Source organism: Condylura cristata, unplaced genomic scaffold, assembly GCF_000260355.1.
Source record: "Condylura cristata isolate star-nosed mole 26May11 unplaced genomic scaffold, ConCri1.0 scaffold00010, whole genome shotgun sequence".
NCBI classification, from domain to species: Eukaryota; Metazoa; Chordata; class Mammalia; order Eulipotyphla; family Talpidae; genus Condylura; species Condylura cristata.
The window spans coordinates 48178267-48203967 of NW_004567111.1; the positions used below are offsets into that span (position 1 = coordinate 48178267).

Below are 25701 nucleotides of genomic sequence, written 5' to 3' on the forward strand. Positions count from 1 at the left end.
CTCATTATAATATGAAAACAACTATAAGCATTATATAAATGAATGTATACACAGTGTTCCAATAAAAGTTTAAATATTTTTAAGTAATTAAAATGGGCCATGGTTGCTAACTACTTACTTGATCAATTACCGATTATCCAATTCAGAATTTTAGGGTAATTTATTTGTGGGAAATGATGCAGAGGTTTATAGAAATTATTAATCTATTGTTTATACAAACATGCATGTATTTTGGGTTGCCTATGTAAACCTTAAGACTTAATGGAAAATCACGGAGGGAATGGCTTTTTTTTAGAGGTCATCAATTCATTAATAAATAGCCAAGAGAAGGTAGAGCTTTGTATAATATGTATGTATGCACATAATAAAACACATGGATAAGCATGCCTACTAATTTCTAATTCAGGTAAAATACAGACTGTATATATGGAATATTATTTTTGTTCCAAAACAAATGAAGTCACTTTAGTACCACCACCATGAAAATGACTTTGTTTCTCTAATGATTCCTAGAGTTATTTTAGGATTAAGTACTGTTTGATTTTTAAAATCCAGGTAGAATAATACAGATGAAATTAAAAATCACCTGTAATGATTCGCTCTTCCCTTGTCTCTTTTTCAGTTATTTCCACAGGTACTCCATCAATGATTTTTGTGTATTTCTTAATAATTGGCTCTGAATTCAGGGAATGAAAAATGCATTTGTTTTATCTTTTTATGGTGTCTCAGTTGCCATAAACTAGAAATGTAAAATATATTTCCCAAAACAATACTATTTAGAATTCAGTCTTAATCACTTCAGAGACCAGTCTTAAATAAATTCAGATAAAAGGTAGCAGTTGTGGCCTAGGTCTGTATGAGAGAAGCTAACTGGCAAAGTAACTCTGTTTGTAACCTTATTTCCTGAGTGGAAAGATTATTTAGTGGGAACTTTACTTCATTACAATAAGAAGCCCAGTAATGAATCCTAACTGTGATTTATTACCCAGTGTTATACAATGGCTTCTCTATTTCTAAGTCCAGTGTGTTCTTTGGTATGGACATCATTGACATTTTTGTCTTTCACATCATTTCCTGCTTATGCAGAGCTGATGGCTGTTTTGTTGGACCTGGTGACATAATGACTTGTTTAATTCCAGTGTCAACGTGGATTTAGCCTTTATGAAATAAGCTTTAAATGTTTTTGGTTGTTTCCGTTAAGGAGTATTTATGAGGATAAATGATTCAGTCTATGGATTTGCTACTGAGATAATATGTGACTCCACTTTGTGAGCCATATAGTATATGTAAATATGACCTAGTCTACCAGTAACTAACATAGCTCTAAATTTACCATATTGATATCATCCATTAATTTTTTATTGTTAGTTTAATTTGTTTCTAATAACTCAGTAGCTTACATTATTTAATCTAGTGGACATAAAGCTGAGCATTTAAAAAAAACTACCTTTAAAAAACTGAATTTCAGGTTTTATGAAAAAAAATGGATTTGCATACTTACCTTCTATATGGCAAATGATACAAATATTTACTAATTAATAAATAGTCCTTCAATGAAATCGGTAAACCGATGTTGTATTTAACTTGCAAAATGCTTTTGTTTACAGAGAAAATCCTTTTGACTGTTAGAAAGCTGATTACTATATTAGTTAATCAAAACTACTTCATAAAAGAAAAATAAGGTTCAGTACATTTAACTCTTACTGTAATACACTTTAATAATTTAATATAATGATCTTTGTTACCATTGAGATTTATTTCCTTGTCCAGAAATTGGGAATATATATACCATTACTCAGAATTAAATAGTATAGCACAATCTAAAATAATGAAAACAAGAGTATAATTTTCTCAAACACCATGATATTTGATCTGTGGGGCAAAGAGTTATATGATCAAAATTAAAGTCAGTTTTTTAAGTTATAGAAATAATCTATTCCTTTTTTAGAAAACTGCATCTAACCTTCTTACTGACTAAAGATGATAGCCTGTTCTTTTGAGTGTGTGTATGGTAAGTTGCAGCACTAAGATGTTTGTAAATGGGAGTAAGACATTCTTAAGATCTATTCTTGCTAATAATTAAATACATGAAATGAAGGTGCAGACATAGATATAGGAATTGGCTAACACAGACAATAGGGCAGAGAGACGGTGACTAATGTTCTAATCTGAAGTCCAAAGAGAGAAGTACATGAATGTATAATCTCATATTTATATCAACACACACACACACACACATAAATTCAGGGCAAGGATTATCTATTTCCTTTTATATTTCTGATGGTCTAATGTTAAGAAAAGTCATGTCATGTATTGCTATATTTTAAAAGCTTTCTCAATGCACAACTTTTTTCTCTTAAGTGGTTGGATGAAAAGTGCTTTCACATTTTGGGGAAGAACTTGGAATAATATAAGAAGAGATCAGAAGCAAAACTACACAAATAATACACTCTCCAAAAGAACTAACTGTCATTAAAAAAAAAAAAAAGCTTAAGATTTATTTGCTTAATGAGTATCTGGATACTACTGGTGATACATAAGTCAATCAGGCTCAAATGAAATCAAGTATCAAGCAAATGTACTGAAAAGTTTTAGGAATGCTGTACTACTCTGCTAAACAATTTGCATTCCACATTCTGCAATCATATGAGCATGCCACTGGTATAGACATATTTAGGTTGTTAGTTTCAAAAGGAATGTAGCTACATTCATACAAGTCAGTCCATTACATGGATTTTTTTCATAATAAAAGGAGCCATGTATAACATTGATTTTTTACCTTCAGTTTTGATAATAGGCTGAAGACTGTCTTCAATCACTTTAATTTTTGGTTCTACAACTTTGGTTATAATTTTAGTTGCTGAAAGTATAGAAAGTGGAACATAAATGATGTTTCCATGAAGACACCCTGACCCGGTAGCCTATTTTTGATCTGATACCCACTGAGGAATCAGATGTGATAATACGTTCTGGCAGTCAAATCCAGGAACTATTCATGATACATTATCTAGTGTCTTCTCATATCCAGATGGTGAACTCTGAAGTCCAGTGACTTGAATTTGTTCCAGTGAACTATCTACTCACTAATTGAAGAATTCTATCTAGAAATCTATCATTTTGAACTGCACCACTAAAGCTCTTTACCTTCTTTTGTACTTCTTGAAAATAATGGCTGCATTGCAACAGAGACAAATAAACATGATTAATATCATGCAGTTCATAATATCTTAAATTTCATTGTTGGATTCTTTCTTAAATAGAAGACAAAAATGAAAGAAAAATATTCAAAACATTTTCATGCATTTGATAGTAGGGATATAGAAAGGAATATACTAGCCAGCCAGTCATGAGCTCTATGCAACAAAATATGATATGATTTGTATCTCAGAGGCTAAAATATTTTTATTTCCAGCTTTGCCATCATTGCCATTTTTAAAAATAAGCTATGTATTTTGAATGTATATCATACACTCAATTGAGATATAATGTGCACACTTTCTTTAAAATATTAGTCACTACTTGAATGGCTTTTGGCAGTGCAGACTACCGTCATTTCTAATTAAAATCATTAAAAGTGTTTCTGTAAGATAATGGGCTAACTGCGAAGTCACAGCAGATTGTGGCACAATTTGCCTTTCTGTCACATTCTCATGTTTCTAAGGTGTCAACTTTTAAAATTAAGATGATTTCTAAGTCTTAATTTTGACTATGTGTTAGTCATAGCTGATATTACTTATTGAGATCTCAACTTATGAAGCCTAAAATATATCAAATCTCTGTGGCCAATTACTGATTTTATAAGTGATCTTGCCACAGAGTGATGAATGTGTGAAGATTAAATTCAGAGATCTTAGCTTCTTGCTATCAAATGGATTAATTACTTTTACCTTAAATTTTCACTTCATGTAAGGGAAGTGAAAGTTTATGATATTTAGTTTATTGGTAGTTTTACTTCAGTTTTGCTTCTCTGAAGACCTGATAGATTCAGGATGAGGAGCAAATGTTGACTTTATTCCTATTTACCTCAAATATGATAAATTTGAAAACATAAGCCAAAGAACATTTCCCTATAGAATTTAAAATATATGGTATTTGGGGGACAAAAGTTATTCTCAAGGACATGAAACATTTTATAAAGGACTTTCAATGTGAAATCTTTTCTGTAATTAGTCTCTACCCCCATTTGAAGTAGGCTTCTAAATAGCAGTGTGCTCATATGGGTATGACTTAAAGAAATATCTGATATTGAATGTAAATCTCAGAGTTGTGTCATGCACTCGAAAGCAGGTTGGTGTGCTCCATTGGATTTTCATAATTTCACACAATGTAGTCTCATTTGTGAGTGAGGATCAAATTTTCACAGAGGAAAATAATGGAATCATAGTATTTTGGCGATTGTTATCTAATTAGTATATTGACATAAATGGAAAATGGGCCTACCCCCTGAATAAAGCAGGAAAGGAAAAGAAATGTGGTGCTAGTAATCATAATTTGTGGAGAAATTTGACATAACATTTCTGATGAATAGAGCCCATAAGAATTCTTTAATTTGTTATAAAATATATCATTAACAAGACTGCATAATTCCTTACTGGATTTACACTATGTTGAATCATAACTATTCTAGATACACCTAGAGAACTGTGCAGAACCAGCACAATACTGTAATTATGTATGCTATCATTATATAATTGAAATCAGTAAGCACAGCAGACATTTTGTTTTGCTCCTTCCATTGTCTTGCTTTTTCCATATCTACTTTAAATCTTATTGAAAACTAGTTTCATTAAATAACAGATGCTCATGGTATAAAATAGGGTATTTTTCTAACCAGGATAAATGTGGGAATTGAAATAAGACTTTAGTTACTGATACATTTTGAGAGTCCAGTTCTAGAGTCAAAACAAAATGAAAATAAGTTCTGCTGAAAAAATGATAATTGAAGAAAGAAAAAAGGGGCAAAAGAAGAAAAAGTCCCATTGGAAAAGAAATTATCACAAGTTATGGTTATGAGAAGAGAAATGAAATTTCTTTACCATTGTTAAATAGTAGAGGTTACTTTTGATAATCTGGTAGCATCAAGAGACAAAGAACATTGGAATCTGGAAACTTTAAGTTTTATTACCTGATAAACTTATTTCTTCACTCAATTTTGGATATAGAGTGTTTTTGAACCACTAACTCATAAACAGTAGGATTTTCTAGTATATCATCTCACATCCTACTTTTTAAATGGCTGAGGGCTTGAGGATGAAATCAATGACAAATCTTTTGGTAATGTTATTTTTATGTCCACATATGTACATTTTCAGGTAACTATGAAGTGCTGTTCAGCTCTTTTTTTTTTTTTCGCTTTTTATTTTTGTATGTCTTTTTTTCCCCTCCCTCTTTGACATACTATTACATTTTGTTGCCATTCCTTTATCTTATCCTTCCTATTTTTCCAGTGAGTGGAGAAGTGGTTCATTGGGTAAGACCAAGATTGAGAGCACTTATTCAGATCTCAAGCTCTATTTCAAGTATGACAAGGTTTGCCATTGTTTGGAATTCTGTATACCAGATTATCAATTATCTCTGTTTATAAATACAAAGATAATTATAGGGTTGTAAATTTTATATCTTTCCATTTATATGTTTCAAATAATCATCATGTACTTACTGTAGACAGTCATAGGTATTTCTTTGAAGGTGCTATCACGAACAAACTGGAAATAGATGCTTACAGTTAGTAACATGAAATATAGCAGTTCTATCAACAAAATCACCATTTCAATTCTTACTAAAGTATAAACAGTAAAACTACCATTATACTTAGTAGAAGTGAAGTCTTTATATAAATCATTTTTGATTTCCTGTTATTTGGGCAGATGGCATAAAAATTAGTAGATTTGTTATTTAGTCTTAAAAATTACAGAACTTGGCCCTCCCTGGTGGCGCAGCGGGTTAAAGCACTGCACTAAGAAGCCAAAGCCACTTCCTCATGAGTTCGATTCCCGCCTGCCCCATAGGTGACCACATGGCGTGGCAGACCTCTCCTGACCCGCCCGCTGCTCCCCTCAGCATACTTCATAGATCTGCCTGTTCTGCTCCCCACTCTGTCTCTGGTGAAGCCTCTCACCGCCCCTGAGCCTCTGGCCTGTACCCCAGTTCTGTATGTACAAATAAATAAATCTTTAAAAAAAAATTACAGAACTTTACCCCAAATTTTATATATATAGATATATTTATTAAATGATATATATTTTCTGATACTTCTACCCTACACAGTTGAAGTATCCATGCCTTTAAATACTACTATAATTAGTGGTATTTTTTGGTAAGCAAAAAACTTTTTTTCTATTATGTTAGCAGCAATGATATTTGATGAAAAGAATATAGTTTTATATGTGCATGTCTTATCTATTCAGCTCAATAGTAGACTTTTTTAAACAAAAGGCCATGTCTGACTCAACTTGATAATTCCCATAGAACTTGATATATTGGTTGGACTTATATAACTTTTTAATAGCTATTTGGTAAATAAAACCATAAAGAAATGTGTCATTTCATGATAGGTGGGTCAGTAGTACATGGTCATTAAGGAACAATCCAAGGTCAGTACACATTTACTTATTAATATTTACTTTTCTAGTCTCATGTTAAACTTACAATATTTTCCAACACATTAAGAATGAATTTAGTAAAATTCTGTACCTTAATTTGGATGTATTTGATCAGCTTATTAAGTATTTCCAGCAACTGATAATTTCCAACAGGTGTGTCTATGAAGAAGCACATTAAATACACACACACACACACACACACACATAGGTAAGAAAATATAAAATAAAAACCTAGTTTCTATAGAAACTTACTTCATCCACTAATTAGCTCACTAATTACCAACCTGCTGGGTAGAGGAGTTTATCAACAACATGAATAACACCATTTGTTGTCATGATGTCAGATTCTTTTGATTTCAATTCATTCACCAAAAGTGTGTCATTTACCTATTAAAACAGAGATAATGAGAAATTTAATAAAAAGTGAATATTAAAGTAAGTCAACGATGATGAAAATTATTATAAATTCATTTTAGAGAACTTACTCCTTTCAGGTAGATTTTGCTTCCTTGTGTGGTCTTTAGAATGTTGGTAACACCAGGTTCAAATCCCTTTCCAATGAAAACTCCTGGTGTCAGGTGATAAAGGATGATGTTTTGAAGTGCATTTTTGTCTCCTAGGGGAAAGATATACATATACATATATATATATATGTATATATATATATACACATATATATGCATATATATGTACATATATATTTAATATATATTTTATAAATATATATATATCTTTATCTAAAAATATATATTTACTTAATAACATGTCATTTTTTTGACATTTCAATACTCTGAGGACTAAGGAGAAAAACATTTCTGTGCTTTAGCTATTTTTCACGGTATAATTTCTCATTATGCTATTGTTCCCTCAATTTGATGTCAATGCTATATCAAAACTTTTAGTCATTTTAATCAGTTCAATCAAAATTTTACCAACTTAATGGAAGAGAAAAAATCTAATTATTCTGAAGTTGTGACTTTTTTCCTTCTTTGTCAACTAATTGTGACCTTTAATAGAAATAGCAATTGAACCTTTTGCCCAACCACATGATGGTAAGCAGTAATTAAGAATAATAAGTGACCCTCCATATATATCAAAGGGAACTGAGAAAACCTAGGCTAGCTAAGAAAATGAAAGAGGATGCAATTTTGAGGCTGAAATCAGAGTAAGAACTCAGAAGGAGGAATTGAGATTCTGAAATCTTGGGGTGAATAACTCCTACTCACGGATCAGAATTTCCTTTTCTTGGTTAGTCATTCCCTTAAAGGCATCATTGGTTGGCACAAATAATGTCCAATCTCCAGGATGTGTCAGGAGCTCTTTCAAGTCTGCAGCTTCAAGTAGGCTGAGGAAGATGCTAAACAGGAATGATATGTATTCATTTTATTAGATTTAGGTTTAGGTGTGCTCACCTACAATTCATGGAATAAACTAAAATCCTTGTACTACAGAATTCACAAGAAAATAGTTCCTGTACTTTCATTTAAGTACAGTTTACCCATTAACAAAGTTTTATCATGAGAAAATTTAAATATACAATATATTTTTTTTTAATTTCCCAAGCTCGTTTTATCCCATAAACACTTTAATAAAATAGCTGTGTTTGTGATCACTTAAAAAAAATAATTATAAAGAAATTTATAACCAGTTTAGTCTTCATTTTTTATTTTCACTGACTGAATTATATTATAGTATCCCAAGATGCAAAATAAATACTCTTAAAACATACTGGAGTTTAAAAACGTTTAACTTTCTAAATTTGAATTTTCTCCTCAGAAATACTGACTATAATGCCTTTGAGACTGCTAACTGTGAAACAAAAATATGCCAATAAATGTCATTAATTCTGTGGAGGTGAGACTACTAGTCTTACCTAAAGCGCTTATCCTGTTTTAATTTTTCATGGAGAGATTTCTCTGCTGGCTTGATGATCTCTCGGAATATGTGAATGGCACCATTTCTTCCTTGCTTGCTTCCTCTCACCATACATGAATTTTCAATGCAGACAGCCTAGGCAACAAGGAAAGAAACATATACAGCATTTGTTCTAACTTGACCTAACTTGAAATTTCTTATGTGGCAATAGCTATCCAAAGCACAAATTTCTAGATAGGCTCTTTTAGGAGATCAACAGAACCTTCCAAAACCAGAGGAAGCAGCTTCTTTCCTCTCTATTTTAAGGTCTTCAACAATGTGACCTCATACTTCTTTCTTAGCTAGATTTCCCACAACTAGTGCAGCTACTTTTGTCAGTAAATAATAATTCTATTGATTTCATTTCTGTGTCTTCTGTCATTCCTCCTTGGGTCTACATGTTCTTCCATACCCTCCTCACAAAATTAACATTTTAATTCCATGGGGCCTTCCTGATCTCACGACTCTTGTGATCTTCATATATATACTGTGTTTTCTTAACTATGTAATCCTATCAACCTTAAGTAAAATGATTACTTGAGTTACAGCATTTTTGAATGTGTGCATGTGTATGTGTGGGTGAATTAGAGTGCAGCACATTTTCTGCATCATTTTAAATGTGTGTCTTGGAATTCTGAAGCTAAAAGGAGCAGCTGCTGTGTGTCACATTCAGTACTAGCTAATGCTTTACATTTTTTGAAATTGTTCCATTGTATGCGATTACCAGAACAGAAACTAAACAGCATAACTAGGTACACTCTAATTCTTATAAACAATATTTTCTAAAAAATTTCCCTCAGATAAAAGTAATTTAGAATGATTTTGTAGAGTCAAAAATCTTTGCCTGTAAAAATTTATCTTGACAGTTATTCCAAGAAGATTCAGTTGCTGAATGGTGATCTTGTAGTAAGAAAATTATCCTACATTTTTGATTCAATATAAAAATTACCCTGTAAATCATAAATTGTTAATTTAAAGGAGATTTAGTGATTTCTAGAATTGAAATAATGAATGATTTACAGCATAGTTATTTAGAAATTGACACATAAATATCTAAATTATTATAACAATTTTTTTGTGTGTGTATACTGTCTTCCAGTCTTTTCTCACAAATGACTCAGTTTTCTGATGTACTTATGAATATTTACTAATAAAAGCACATAAACAAAGCTCTGGAAATATCTGTGCAATCGCATTTGTTGAGAAGCACATGTCATTTTACATGTAGAACTATATCTTGTTCTGATTCACTTACTGTGCGATACACAAAGACTCTGAGCTGTTTGCCTCCAATGGTCTCAAGTCTTTGTCCATTGTAAAGCTCATTAAGACTAACTTTTACTTTCAAGATGTGATTCTGTAGAATTAATTTTAGAAGGCGCTGGTCCATGCTCAGTGTGTCATCTATAAATAAAGAAAAGTTATTATTTTATTTAGAATGTATTAAAGTCTCTCTAGGAAAGAGAAATAATGAAAATGAAAAATCCTTAATATTGTTGATATGCATCCTATACTCATAATATTTGAGCATGCTTGATGCTCAAGTCTAGAAAGACTGCAACAATTAGAAACTCTATAACTTTTTGTATAAAATGACTATAAAATGATTCCAAGTATTCCAAACAATAGCTTACAGCTCTGTAAAGGATACATAGCTTTCTATGGTCTTAGCAAATGTCAAACTTTAAGCTGGCCAAGATTTTTTTCTGATGTTCATTAGTTACATGAAAGACTACTGGTGAATCATTTGTAAATCTATCTTTTAAACTGGAGAGAGAATCAAAACACACATGCTTTTAAAAGCAAATTAGTGTCAGCACTATGGGTATATTTATTACTGCAATAAGGGAAAATAGCAAGAGTCAGAATTTGATTTTTTCACTAATAACTTCCTTTTTTCATATGTTGAATATAATTTCATTGAGATTTACAGTTTACAATACTGTTTAAGATGCAGAAATATAGAATTACACCTGCACTATACCATACTCACCACCAAGAGCATACACACTTATTAATAATTTCTAAATACTGGAGTATTTGGGAAAATATTGAAAAGGGGATATTTATTTCTTTAATTGCTAATTTTTGTATGAAAATAAAAATGTCTTTATGAAATCATTTTTCTGGAAAAAGCAGTAGATTGTTTTACTCTAAATAAAACCCTTGGGTAGTAGTTACTAGGTAAAATACTTATAGCAGTTATCATCATAATATGGAAATGTAAATTGTCTCATTTTTATTATTTATATTTTGATGCTGTTTTCAAATTTTTACATTCAAAAAACATGTTTTTTCCTGAGTATTATAATGTCGATATTGAATAAATTATTTTTCTTAAGATCTACTAATATTTCGATGACTTACAATGGATATATGATTACATTCACAAAATAATTCAACACCCAATATCACAACTCTTTAATCTTATCTTTTAAAATGAAATATTTTGCAATGAAATTCATTTTAGTGGGATTACATAATGCTAGCATTTTGCAGAATTCTAAGTAATGCAGGAACAGCTTAACACTTTGTGAAATAACTGTTATTTTTTTCTGCAAACAATTATGGTGGGGATAAAAGTTGTATGAGAGGGAAGCAGGAGTGAGAGTATGAGAGTATCCAGTACATACCAGAAAATGCATTATTCATGGGTGCCAGCAAAGTATATTCTCCATCTGGCCTCAGAGCAGATGCCAAGCCTAATTGGGCCACAAGGTCTTTGAAAGTGGTTTGCTGATTTCCAGCCAGCTCAATAACTTGTTTGGCTGTAAAATAAACCAACACCATCCTAACAATGTCATCATTATTACTATTGTCATCATGAAATTGGTAAAACAAATCTTGACTATTTTCTAGAAGCTATTTGCAGCACTGGAAATGTGATAAGGTACCCATTTCCCTAGCACAAGAATCTTAGCTTCCTTTTTTGCAGGTTGATAAGGCCAAAGAATTTCAGAATGAAAATATTTTTCTTATTTGTAGATTTCTTTGATTCTCTATTAGCACCTCCTGATTTCTCTACTCACATGATTACTCTACCGTGTGCATTGCCAGAGTTGGCCATTTAGTTACATCATTTCTTCTGTTTTTTGGAAAACTAGCACTGTAAGAACCTTTATAAGTATGAGGTGTTAGAAACCCGGGAAAGTCAAAGAGCTATGTGGAATGGCCATGACTTCATAGGTGATCTATTAATACTCAGCTCACTGCTTATTTTATGTTTATATTTCACATTCCTTCTTTATACTGTGTATTTCTTTTCCATTGACTCATACTGGATGAGTCAGTTAGTAAGCAGTATTAAGCAGAAGAATATGAAACTGTTTGTGGCTCACCAGAATCAGGAACTAGGACCTGATCAATCAGGTGGATGACACCATTATTGGTCACAATGTCTTTTTTGTTCACCATTTTTATTCCATTGACTGTTATGCTGTCCCCATCACATCCTATCTCAATTGTGCTTCCTTCCAAGGTTTCAAAGACTGCTCCTCCCATGATAGCCTCAGAACACTGAAGAGTATTTAAAATGTGGTACTTCATGAGTGCTGAAATACAAAATAAACAGAGCAAAATTTCAGGTCAAGTGGTGTTTGACCCTTTAAAAGACATACATTACATTGGAAATAAGTGTTCCTATATGTGAAATATCTTAGGATTATGGAACATTTTAAAATGCTGTTTACATTAGGTACCTTTCTCCCCCCATTAACTATGCAATAAGAATAGCTTAGCTTGGTAGCAAATAAAAAGAGATCAGCTACATGAAATATTTTTTGTAGTTCACGAAAATGTGTTCAGTCAGACTTAGATCACTGGCATAAGAAAGTAATTTCTGATGTGAAATAAAGAAGAATCGATCTTTTCAGAAAGCCTGTAGTTAATTTGCTAGTGATAATGGTTCCAAAATATGCCAGCAGTGTCTTTAATGGAGGCAAAGGGTGAAACAAATAATTGCCCAAAGGCAACATGTTGAAAGTAGCTGAAATAAAGATAGTTTCTTGAATGCTATATAAAGGTATCAGTGCTTTAACTATACCCTCAAAATTTCTCCAACTAATTGGCTGAGTGTGTTTTAGGATAGGCTGAATAAGTGAAATGTACTTGTTAATGTTCTAAAAATCTATTAAAAATATAAAGAGAAACTGGGAAGGGATAATAAAAATTATATATGTGTGTGTGTGTGTATATATATATATATATATATATATACACACACACATATAAATGTGAGGGTTGAAGATAATCGTGTTATTTTCTCAAATCCCATTATTCATTTTAGTTTAAAATTAGAATGAAGAATATTGCATAATGTGTATATTAAATTTTCATTTAATTTTTTTGAACATATGCTAACCCTTTTTTTTTTTTTTTTAAAGATTTATTTATTTGTGCATACAGAACTGGGGTACAGGCCAGAGGCTCAGGGGCGGTGAGAGGCTTCACCAGAGACAGAGTGGGGAGCAGAACAGGCAGATTGACGAAGTACACTGCTGAGGGGAGCAGTGGGCGGGTCAGGAGAGGTCTGCCACACCATGTGGTCACCTCCAGGGCAGGCGGGAATTGAACTCATGCAGAAGCGGCTTTAGATTCTCAGTGCAGTGCTTTAACCCGCTGCACCACCAGGGAGGGCCCATGCTAACCCTTTTTAATGTCTGCTACTTATTCATCTGTAAATGGTACAAAAATACGGTATTTAAAAATTTTTGGCTTACTAATATTAGTGATTGAATGAATTTCTCTGTGTAATGTTCAATGACTTTTTAAAATATTTTTATAATCCACCTCAGAGTAGGAGTTTGTCTTTATTTATCAAGGGTGATAATATTAGATAATTTATTTCCTTTTCTTGACATTTTGGAGATTTCTCACAGAGGAAGATATTGTAGTACCTTCAGAAGCCACTTTATCTCCCATAATCCTTTCTAGGACACCTCTTGGAAGTTTTTCAAAAGCCTCATTGGTAGGAGCAAAGAGTGTGAAGTGACCATCTCTTCCAAGGTTCTCCAGTATGTCTGATGTGAAAGCAGCTGTCTGAAAAACAAATGTGCTCTTTAAAGGCATGCACATTGCAAATCCAAAAGAATATTATGGCATTCTTAGCCTAGGCTGACATGAGGGAGCAGATTGAATGGAAAACTGTGGAAATTTGCTTTTGTTAGATCTTTAAAACATTACACTTTGGCATGGCTAACTATGTCTTTTCCAAGTTGCCTCAAACTATGTTTGTAATAATGGGAATTCTGCCAATGTTCATGTGACTGTAGCAATAGCCAGTAGTACATGTAATAACTTAGACAGACAGATTCTAAATATACTATATACACTAGAGTCACATAACTATGTTTCATTTATCATTTCCACATAAGTAGTATTTCACCTGAGGAGATGGTTTTTTTAATGTAAAATACAAATATTTTCATTTCAAAAATTATATTTGTTACATTTCTGCAAGGTTTGTTTAATAGAATTTTTATTGTTTTTAGGTTCTGACAGGGAAAGAAAGAATCTCAAAGACAATCTGCTGTTACTACTTGAACATACCCTGAAAGATGAGAGGTCATCTTCTGCTTCAATGTAGTCTTGAATCGAGGTGCCAATTTGTGTAAGGACACGGTCAATAACATGCACAACACCATTTGTTGCAATCTGATTCCCATGGATGATTCGAGCACAGTTAACAGTGACAACCTATAATTATTTGGGAAAATCAAAGTGAAGAATTCAGAGCTATTCTTTGACTGCTGAGGTTACCAACCCATACCCTATTTATCATTTATAATGAATATCTTTTATGTAATCATTTATAATGCAACATGAAGGAGCCAACAATCTGAATGTACTGTTGAAAATCAAAACAATATCATTAAGTCTTAAAAAGGAACTAGGAGAAAATGGAACCAGTTGTGAATCTGTGTACAGTAACACCATATATAGAAACATAAAGCAAGATGTTTTCCATTCAAATAATTGCTTTGGCTCCTTTCTTTTATAGAGGGAGTCTTAAATGATTCTAGTATAATACAACAAATCAGGATCTAGGACCTGATCAATCAATAAAGAAGCCAAATTGGTCCAAAATAAGTTCTGAGACAGAGAAACAAAAACTTATTACAAAAACTTATTGCATGAATATAATGGTGCAGTTCTAGCAACTTCCTAAATGTTGCTTCATTAGTGACCCTTTGTGTCCCAGAAGATTTAACTGTTGCCAGTCCCCTCTGAACCCATTGGAGGGTTCTCACAGTGACTCATACAAACACACAAGAACCCAAAATAGTATAGTAAACAAAAGGTGATTAAATAAATACTTGCCCTCTGATTATGCTTTGATAAATTCTCCACTAAATTTTAAATTATTTTTCTGAATTTTTTTCAATCATGTCAACTACTAAGATTTCTTTTTGTAGAAGATCAACTGTTGATTCTCAATTGTTACTTTAATTTCTTCCTCACAATCATTCTTATAGAATCAGTCACTGAATTAGAAATCCACATGTCTTAAATATGGGAGTAAATCATGTATGGTACTATTACCATTGATATTTTATTATTTCTATGAAAATTGTACAAACTATGTAGACATAATTAAGGGTAATAATATTTCAAAATATAAATTTTTTATGGATGAAACTTACCCCATTAGGATAGTGGTTAATGAAAAGTCCCAGATTATTATACATTGAAGGAACAATCATGCCATTTTTTAAGTCCTTGGTTAACATTCTCTTATTAACCATGTGGCTGTGTAAAGCATTCAATAACTCAACATTCACATTGTTCTCCAAACCTCTACGTATATCCTTGAAAAAATAGAAATGATAGATGTTTATTTTATTGTGGTTATTTCAGTTCTTATTACAATTCTTATAATATTTTTTATACTCATAACTTTCCCATTGGATTAACTGGATGATCAAACCAAATTGACACAAATAATATTGCAATTTATTAAAATTTCTCTAAGTTTAGGTACTTCATTCAGAGTACTGGATCTTATAGAATGCTTGGGCATTTTTAGAAACAAAACAAAATTAATAAATGAATATACTGATGAAGAGTAATCTTTATGTAAATGAAATATTTAGGGGCACCTAATGTTTTTTATATTAGATTAGAGTGAAAACAAAATTAAAATGGCATATTTTGATATAATATTTTGGGTTTAATGTTTAATGATAATTTTATGTTTATTCCATAACAATTTAAAGAATTCAACCAGTTTGGTTACCATATACTGTTATGTGTTAACATAAGGAATTTAGAAAGTTATGTGGGACAGTAAAATGGGAAATTTTGTTGGAGTAAAACATAAAAAGAAACTTGTAATGGAGAGACACTGAAAATTTTGTGGCATTGGAATATAATGATAAGGTGAGGCTTTAGGAAGGTTAAGTTGGTAATAATCATAGTAGTAATCAGAATTAGGTGGGTGAAACATGAGACGTGGGTGACTAATAGTAATTTGAAGGAAGTGGAGGGGGAATGTGGTCAGGATAACTCAAAGTTTTCAGTTTTCATAGCTACAGTTGGTATTGCCAATTATGGGGTAGGGGGAGCAGAAAAGCAGTTATTTGTGGAGAGAAAGAAAATGTTTTATATAACTTTTTTTTTCTTTAAAGATGCAAATGGTGTGCCCAAGGAGAATAAGTACAAGAAACAAATCTCTGTTTATATGCACTAAGGTGATAGCTGAAATCATTAGAAGTATAGATAAATGACATAGTCTAGTTCCATAAGACTCTTTAATGAACACATTCTTAAGGCAAAGATGTGGAGTTAGTATAACAAACCAGGAAGATGGTTAGAGATGTGGTCAGTAATAACTAGAAGAAAGAGTTCTAGCAAGTAAGCAAGTGACCACACAGCTAATGTAACAAGATAATATCTAAAGGAATCTTCTTAAGTTTTACTAAAATAATTTAAATCTAATGATAGTTACAGGCCATCTTCGTATCAACTAAAAAGGAAGAGTACTTCTTTCTTTAATTTGAAAATTTGTTTTAATAATTTTTATCTCATTGTTAAAATTTTCTTTCAGGTAGCACTGACTCACAACACTATATTTATAGAAGTCTAAGACAGGCATTTCAAGTATATGTTACTACATCCACTACCCAGACATTCTTAGTGCTCCACCATAGTCCATTGATCCTCCACCCTATATTGTTTTTCTCTTCCTCTGGTAATCTCAATTCTGGTTAGAGTTCTAGAGTTTGTTATTTGCTTGGGCTTTATCTGACCCTTCATTTTATTTCTCTATTTTCCACGCATAGATAAAACCTTAGGTATTTGTCTTCTCCCTTCTAACTTATTTCATTTAGCATAATCCCCTCCAGTTAATAGTGTTCTGCTGGGTATAAACTTTCTGTATCAGTTTTATGTGTTTGGAGATTGAGTCATAATCCATTCATTAGAAATATTATTATACACAAAAGTTTGAAAATCAAATGTATTGTTAGAACCCTTCATTTAAATATCCACACGTCTGTACCTGAATAGCTATATATGCTTAAATATAATTAGAATTATTATGTACACCTGTATAATATACTCTATAATAAATTGTAAATTCTAATAGTCTTAAGTTTGTATTAGACTTGCAATCTGAAATTCAATGTATTTTTCCAAAGTAAAAAAGAAAGAGGAAAGGAGTAAAATAGAATAATGGTGCCTGTTTACTCCACTCTTGGCTTGTGTTTTCTGTTAATCTAGGAACTGCTGGAGAGTTATTCCATTTATGGCTGTATTAAAATGTTTTACTACTTATATTCAGCCACTCATCCTTTTTTGTGTACTCATAACAGGTGATAGAAAAATATAAGATTTCTATTAATTTCCAGGTTAATAAATCAATTCAAATGAAATAACAGTAACAACAGAAATATTATATTTATAAAAATAATGAATTACAGAATCCAAGTTGTCCCAAGCCTCATTACTCGGTGCGAAATAGGTGAATGATCCTTTTCCTTCAATCTCATCCCTCAGTTTGGAGACATCAGAATAGTGCTGTGTTGTGGTCGCTCCCACAATGCCCAGTGTGCCATAAACATGGTCAATAGGCATGACTGAAAGAATCAAGAGATGAGTAAATACTTAGGCTCATACTTCAAGAATATTATTTCCCTGTCATTAATACTTTCCATTAGGTTTCCCAACACATTTAATTGATAATTTCAGCAATAAAATTCTGTAAATCAGAAAATGTGAAAATTGCCTCTGAGTGCTAAATAATGAGGTTCTGCTGAAAACTTACTTCATATACCCACTGTGTTAAGGGAAAATCATGTTTAAGCTGGAAAAAAATCCTAGCTAAAAGCCTGACTTGATAGTATTCATGTAAAAAAGATATAATCCGTTTTAATTGAATGCAAATTCTATATGAGCTAATGGTATGACATGGTAACAATGACATTAATCAAAGTTCAGGAACCCCCCAAATTGAGGTATTTGTCTTGATATTCTCTTAACTGCTCAGATCCATATGGATTGTGGACACTAGTCTGGGAGTAAATTCAGACAAAAGATGACTGGAGTACATGATTTTTGAAAGTTTCTGTCCATTATAGACTCCAATATGTATATCACATTAGAATAACTGGGGGTGATGAGTCTGGAGAGGAGAATATTTTGTTAGAGAAGATAAGGTGACTGGAGGAAGGGTGTGTCGACTGGTGTGAAATATCCATGAGTGTCTTTCAAAGAGGAAGAAGGTGAACTATTTTTTTCTTTAAAAACATAATGAACTAACCTTCAATATGAAGAAAGTTATAATCAACTATTTGATTAGCTAGGATTAGTTTTGCTAACTCGTCAATTTTATCTTTCTAGAAAAGTTCAGAGAAAATGATTTGTTATAGGATTTTTTTTTCTTGGAATTTGAACTAGCTTAAACTTATGACTAAGCTATTGTTATTGTCTAGCATCTATTGCACAACCATGTTTTAAAGTTTTATCATGAATAACATCAAATGACATATTATGGATTTATCATGGGGCTGAAATACATACACATACAAACACAAGGACTTCTCTACAAATTTAGCTTTTTTCTTATACAAGAAGAACTCATGTTTTAATTTAGTAATTGAAATTTTACCTGCTGGACAGCCTTTCATTCCTTCCATTCTCATATATCCAGGGCAACATTCATATAACACAGTCCTACACAGTGGAAGAAAATTATTTAATGGAGAACTATACTGAAAACATTTTGACACACACTTAAAAAAATCATGTATTACAATGTTTTATTTAGACTATAGAATAAACATTTTTACTGACACAGAAGTTTTTATATTATTTTGAACTTCTCTATAGCCTCATGGCAAGTTTCCATCTCTTGAACCAAAAGAATGGAGTGTGATTTCCATTTTTACTATTAGGTAGATATGTGACCTTGAGCAAGTCATTTGATAACTTGAGTCTAAGTTTCCCAGCTACTAAAAATGGTTATAGTGGCTACAATACCTAACTGTGAAATGAGGAAATATAGACCATTTTGTAATTTTAATTGAGAAATTCATGTCATAAAGTTAATTACTTATAAACTAACATGCAATTTAATAATTAAACATATAGGCCTTAATTCAGGCAATATTTTCTTTCTTGTTATAAAGTTGTGTTATTTTTGCTCAGGATATGGGAATGAATTAAATATTTTGAATGTATTTAAGAGAAATATTGTCAAATATAATAATAACACACATTCTCAGTAAAATAAAAATTATGGTGAGAACAAATTTTTTAAAAGTCAAATTTTACTTTTGTGAGAAATATTCTATGTCATTTAAAAAGATAAATAAGCTGTTGGATTTCAGCTAGGTCTACTAGTTGGTTATCCATGTTTTTAATATTTGATTCTTCCTTAGCTCTGTTCTAATTGTAAATTTTAAAAGCACAATGTAACACCTTTGAATATAGTATAGAATATAGTAGAAAAAGTGGACGAGAAAAATGATTGACATGAGATATTTCCTTAATGATGGCCAACAGATGAGAACATGGATAAAATGTAAAATGTTAATTTCAAATTGTTCTCTAATACAAAATAGAGATAAAAAATAGTGGCATTGAAAACATACAAAGTATAGGAGAACTTTATGCACATTCTTTTTTGACATCAAAACAATTCAATTTACAGATTCCCATATAAATAAATTTGAATATTTGAATACCAGAGATTATAAATTGCTTAGACATTAACTTTAGCATATATTGCAAATAATACAGAACTGAAATACTTTTTTAATGTAACAATACTAATAATACTAATGTAGTAAAATGATAATGGTTAAACAGTGACACAAGGTGAAACTATTAATGTAACAAAAATTACCATAATACTTGCTGATAAAACCCAAGAGCCAACCTTAATGTAGAAAATGAATATACTACATGGGATAAAAATTCCAAAATAATCTATTGAAATTTTGGCAGCCAGTTGAACAAAATAGTTATCTCAACAGTTATTTTTTTAATAGTTTTCTCAGAAGAACATTTATGCTGCAGAAAACTCAAAGTTCTACGCAATCAGTAGGACCTAAAAAGGGTGACGAAGCCAGTACTATGAGTATTAGAAATGTATCCTTATACATATAATATATGTTGGAAATATTAACTGAAAATGTTGTTGGCATTTTTAAAAAAAGATTTATTTATGCATACAATAACTGGGGTACAGGCCAGAAGTACAGGGGATGAGAAGATTCATGAGAGACAGAGTAGGGAACAAAACAGGCAAATTGAATAAAATACACTGCTGAGGGAAGCAGAGGGCAGGACAGGAGAAGTCTGCCACACCATATGGGTCACCTCCCTGGCTGGGGATTGAACTTATGGTGCAGTGGCAGCCTGTAGCTTCATAGTTCTGTGCTTTAACCCCTTGTGCCACTGGGGAGGGCTCCTTACTGACACTTTTAAAAATTCTGCAAGTGGCCCTCCCAGGTGGCGCAGCGGGTTAAAGCACTGCACTGAGAAACAAAAGCCACTTCCGCATGAGTTCGAACCCTGCCTGTCCTGGAGGTGACCACATGGCGAGGCAGACCTCTCCTGACCCGCCCGCTGCTCCCCTCAGCAGTGTACTTCGTCGATCTGCCTGTTCTGCTTCCCCTCTGTCTCTGGTGAATCCTCTCACCCTCCGCATCTCTGGCCTGTACCCCAGTTCTGTACGAATACATAAATAAATCTTTAAAAAAAAAATTCTGCAAGTATAAATTGTGGAAAATATCTCAAACATAAAACATCTATGCAAAACATATTTTTCATTAGACCTAGCCCATTATTTCCACTAACTCCCTAAGGGAACTATTTTAACTAGAAGACAAGAAATTCTGTCAACTGATAATATTAAGTCCACGAGATATCTTTGGGAAGTTTAACAGCTGCATGTAGGTGGCAAGCCAGGCATTCTTCCTGTCAGTGTTATTGATTTCTTTGGGTATTTGAAATTTGTAACTTGCATTTACATTTATTGAAGAATATAGGGGTAAATGTGTTAATGAAAATAAAGCTACTTTTGGGAAAATAAGTTAAATATAATTTAACAAAGAAAACACTATAATATTTCTGGTAAAAACCTGGTTTCAAAGCAGGATTCTGTTTTTTAATGGAAGCAAGAAAGAATCTTGGCATATACTATGTACACATATATCTCTAATATATTTGGAAAGTTGAGGTAAAATTATGTCACATTTTGCTAATCTCCAATAAAGATATGATAATTATTTCTATTAAATATGTCAGAGAGTAGGTCCTTTCTTAAGTAGCTTATGGGCATTTCCAAAACGGCCCCTGGTAACCAAGATTATAAAGAACAAAAGAAGGAAAACCCAGTTTCCAACTGGTGCCTATCTATTAAAGTGACCAAGATCACTGTCACCACTGACTTGGTTGTAATTGTATGAATAACCCACAAGTCTAGCAGTTGTCTTCAAACTAATAGGAACAATGTTCAGGTCAAATAGTAACATCAATTGAAATTCCATTAAGTCAATGAGAAGGGATAGGAAGCAAAGTTCTTTGGTGTCTTTGTCGTGGCTGCTATAGAGAAGAAAGGTCCAGCTCAGTTTATGTGTCTTGAATACATGATTCTTATTTGGAATAAGAAAATTCTGTGAATTTAAAATATACATGTGGCCACAGCTCCATTTCCCACTATCTATATATACCCATTTGTTTAAGTAATTTAAATTTAAGGGTAATTGATATTATTAGAGTTACTTAGCAAGTTCACATATCTTAATTCATTTTTCGTTCAGCAATAGGAATGTATTATATCCATATCTCACAGGTGAAGAAAACTTTATAAGGTGTTGCCATATTTAGTATTTGTATTAATATTATTATTAGCAAAAAGTTGATAATAGTCCCCCCAGTCCTTCCATCTATGTATGTAATTGGACCTTAATGATGATTGTTACGTATTGTTTACTCTAGTTGACAAGGCATCCTTCATTGAGGGTGGGGTCTAAGTGAGTAGGAAGCTTTTCCCATTGTTTTTTTGGACTGGCCTTGCACCTCTTAGCTTTTTTGGCTTATTCTATTCTATGTGTGACTTGCACCTTTCTTTGAAAATAAAGAAATAGGATCACATGAATAATTCTTAACTTTTTTTTTTTAATTTTAAAGATTTATTTATTTGTGCGTACAGAACTGGGGTGCAGGCCAGAGGCTCAGGGGCTTCACCAGAGACAGAGTGGGGAGCAGAACAGGAAGATTGACGAAGTACACTGCTGGGGGTGCAGCAGGCGGGCCAGGAGAAGTCTGCCACGCCATGTGGTCACCTCCGGGGCAGGCGGGAATCGAACTCATGCGAAAGCGGCTTTAGATTCTCAGTACTGTGCTTTAACCTGCTGCGCCACCAGGGAGGGCCCAATAATTCTTAACTTTTAAATGCCCAGAATTATACTTTTTCTACCAATATTCTTGATGAAAAAATTCAATAAGCACATCTACTAAGTAATAAAATATTCTTCCCATTGTTAACATCATAGGTAAAATTATAACTAATGTAAAGAAAGTAATATTTTTTGGCTATTATGAAAGTAAATATAGTGTGTTGAGCTTCCAGGACAGTCTTTGTAGATCCATGGGGATCTGGTCATTTAGAATGAAATGACAGAATTAAATGGAGGGATGAAATGCCCTTTCCGTGAAATACAGAGGTGAACTGGAGCACTTTCAATAATTTCCAAATAATTGTAGGCAAACATTTCATATTTGCTCTCCATGTCTTAACATTTTACTTCAACTTACTCTTCTGGACCATTTTTTAAAATTAAATGAGAAAAGTGATGCAACAAGTTAATTAATTTGCCTCAGACCAAAGACAACCAACCCAGGAGTGAAATGACAGAATCAGCCATTAGCTCACATTCCTTCTATGCCAAATCCCATTGTTTTGTGATTTGCCTCATTTGGGTCTTCAAGACACATAGATTTGCCGATAATGAGAGTTCCACTAGTGTAGAGAGAGATATAGGGAGACATTCTATATTATGCATGTGATACATTTTTTTTCAAAGTTCAGAATTTGGGAGCATGTTTTCAAGAATGGTTCATATGCCCAAGAGAAGGCATAGATACCATGATATAGTCTTTGGAATTGACTTATTAACAAAAAGATTATACTTACGTTTTCTTTCCACAGATGGCACCTTGATACCAGTTCCTGCAAGTGCTGAAGTATTTCTTTTTGGTGCCCAAAATCTGCTGAAGGGCACAGACATTTGGGCTGTAAGACAGATGGAGTGAAAGAGTTAATATCTTAATGATGATTGGTGTTCCATCTTTACAGGTCAGTGGTTAAAATAAAAGTTAGCATGTAGATTTGATTTTCAAAGATGTAATTCTAGTCTTGCACAAATACGATTCTTGACCCAATTCTACTGAATCATTGGAAAAACTAGTTTATGGCAAGATAAAGACAGGGAAAGGAAGTAACACATTCTCAGTGTAAAAAGCCTGTGTTTCTTCTCAGTCTGTCTAAAAAAATATTCAGGCAGCATTAAGTTTAACTTTATTTTCATGAATCTTATTATTTTTTAAATTAAATAACCTACTGACCTTTCTTTAAAACCAAACATGGTCATTTTGGGTGTTGGGGCAACTTTATTGCTCTCTGGAACAATGGGTAAGTAAAAAGCCAAAATTTTACTGTCCAAAGATACAGTGCTTTGTAATTATCTAGATAATCACAGAAGTATTAGGAATAATTTAAAAGATGTGGCTGCACAAAGGAAAATTATTTCTTTGAATGGAAATAATAAATCAGAGCATCTGCCAGAACTTTAAATGTTTTTTCACTTTTTTAGAGATGAAAGTATTATTTGCACTGTGAGCAAAGAAGGCTTTGAGCTTTATGAAAATGCCCCTGAGACACAGGAAGAAGTGCCAAGATTCACTTAGAAAGAATTATAAATGGTTGGGTAAGTTACTAAATTATGTTTGATAACTTTTAAAATGGTAAATGTAGTTGATTTATTTGATTAACTATTAATTGATTTTATAATTTTACAGAGTGCTAAATTTAAAAAGCAAGTAATTCAGAAAATGAGTTACATTACCCATTTTTTGGTTATTATATGTAACTTAAATGAATTCATTTTCTAACTTCTTAGATATTTCAAAGTTGTTTAATGAGAGTCTAACCATGGATTCTTCAATTTTGAAAACCTCTTTCCACATTTTGGGAAGGAAACAAAAGACAAGCTAAGCCATAAAACAATGCCTGCTAAATACTGTTAATTATATTAAAGATTTATATAACGTCTCTTAAAAGCAATTATATACGAGTTATTTGCCATCATTCTTAAGGTTTAAAATGCACACATAAAATGCAGAATACTCATTTTGCCCTTTTTCTGATTAATTTCTTACAAGTAGAAAAAATCCTGAGCTATATAAAGAACTTTATATACTTATAACAAACTAAGAGAACTAAGGGTGAAAAAAAGGTTTAGAAATCCAAACCACTGACTTACCCCTGGTCTCGGCCTCTGATACGGCTATGAGCCAAGATCTTGTCGTAATGACCATTGGCATTTGCAGGGTTAACAACCACAAGCAATACTAGAGAAAATACTGGTAAGAAAGGAATCATCTTGCTCTCTCCCTTGCAGTTAGTCACGAAGAGATCTGGCAGTGGGCTTTGGAGAGCTCAGAGTTTATATACATGTCAGAGTTGTGGGAGGGAGTGCTACATCAACTTGGGAAACTGAACTCTTTCCAGAAAACATCAGTAACTTTAAGTTGCCAGCTAAGATCTGCTTTTGTTGGTTATGTTTACTGAACAATTTGAGCTGCTTTGTCTTCTTGGAAGATGTTTACTTTGATGTTATTTCTATTTTTGATTTTTAATAGGTGCCTCATTACATGTTCATAGTTCAATTTTATTCTTTTGTAATTTCAAAGTTTTATGAAAATGATTTGCTTTGGGTTTTAGATAATAGTCTGCAATCTCTTTTCAGAATATATGTTGCTCTTCAGTGACATCCTTATTTGATGTTATCACACCTTGTCACAATTCAATTCATATCAGAACTAAAAGTTACTCTTTTTAATCGGGAAACAGAGGTAGATGTAAGTTTGATAACTACAAGGATGTGTTTTTTTTTATTATTAAAACATGTTCAATAGATTTAAAATTGGCGCAAAATATGTAAGACTTCAAACTTGCTGGCAAAACTTGCAGGAGAGATCAGATTTTCCTTAAACTGGGAGAGACACCTCTCATTTTACCCTTTTAAACTTCAAGGACTAGCGAGAGTTAACATAAATCTATTTCTGGCAAGATTCCCCAGCATTTGAAATGAAGCAGGGAAGGAAAATATTTGTATTTTATTACTTTCTCATTACATACTTCACATAATGTTGAACATCTCCAGTCAGCACATCTACTGATAACCACTGGACAAAAGCAGCCCCTACTGGAAACAAGTATTACTAATCTCACTGTAATAGAATAACTAAAGGCATATTAAGAAACAGAAATTACCGGGATTCTTCTCTGGGTGATTTTACCAAGAATGACTGAAGTCTTCATGTAATACTATTACTAGCCAAGTAAGTATTCATTTTTACCACTCCACATGGGTGTTAAATGTTCAGAACTTTGGATAAAAGAAATCTGAATGTTAGAAGTCAAGAATAAACAGAAATAATAACTTCCAAGAGTCTC

At 32.4% G+C, this 25701-nt stretch overlaps 1 protein-coding gene across 5 annotated transcripts in view; it reads right to left on the reverse strand.

Annotated features, from left to right (window-relative positions):
- The window catches only part of POSTN (periostin, osteoblast specific factor), a 31086-nt gene extending 6350 nt beyond the window's left edge, over positions 1-24736 (reverse strand). For 2 of the 5 annotated variants that reach the window (XM_004680214.1, XM_004680215.2), the window contains exons 1-17: positions 24506-24736; positions 23158-23256; positions 18622-18686; positions 17433-17590; positions 15158-15322; positions 14064-14210; positions 13412-13553; positions 11855-12067; positions 11150-11284; positions 9772-9920; positions 8476-8612; positions 7829-7959; positions 7088-7218; positions 6887-6989; positions 6694-6761; positions 5660-5705; positions 587-676 (exon numbers count right to left, since the gene is read on the reverse strand). In XM_004680214.1, the coding sequence (XP_004680271.1) occupies positions 587-676; positions 5660-5705; positions 6694-6761; positions 6887-6989; positions 7088-7218; positions 7829-7959; positions 8476-8612; positions 9772-9920; positions 11150-11284; positions 11855-12067; positions 13412-13553; positions 14064-14210; positions 15158-15322; positions 17433-17590; positions 18622-18686; positions 23158-23256; positions 24506-24624 (2098 nt within the window). In that variant the 5' untranslated portion in view covers positions 24625-24736. Of the gene's footprint in view, positions 1-586; positions 677-2779; positions 2861-5659; positions 5706-6693; positions 6762-6886; positions 6990-7087; positions 7219-7828; positions 7960-8475; positions 8613-9771; positions 9921-11149; positions 11285-11854; positions 12068-13411; positions 13554-14063; positions 14211-15157; positions 15323-17432; positions 17591-18621; positions 18687-23157; positions 23257-24505 lie in introns of all 5 variants that reach the window. The other 3 variants (XM_004680217.2, XM_004680216.2, XM_012723162.1) reach the window with 2 other exon arrangements.
- Positions 24737-25701: the final 965 nt, after the last annotated feature.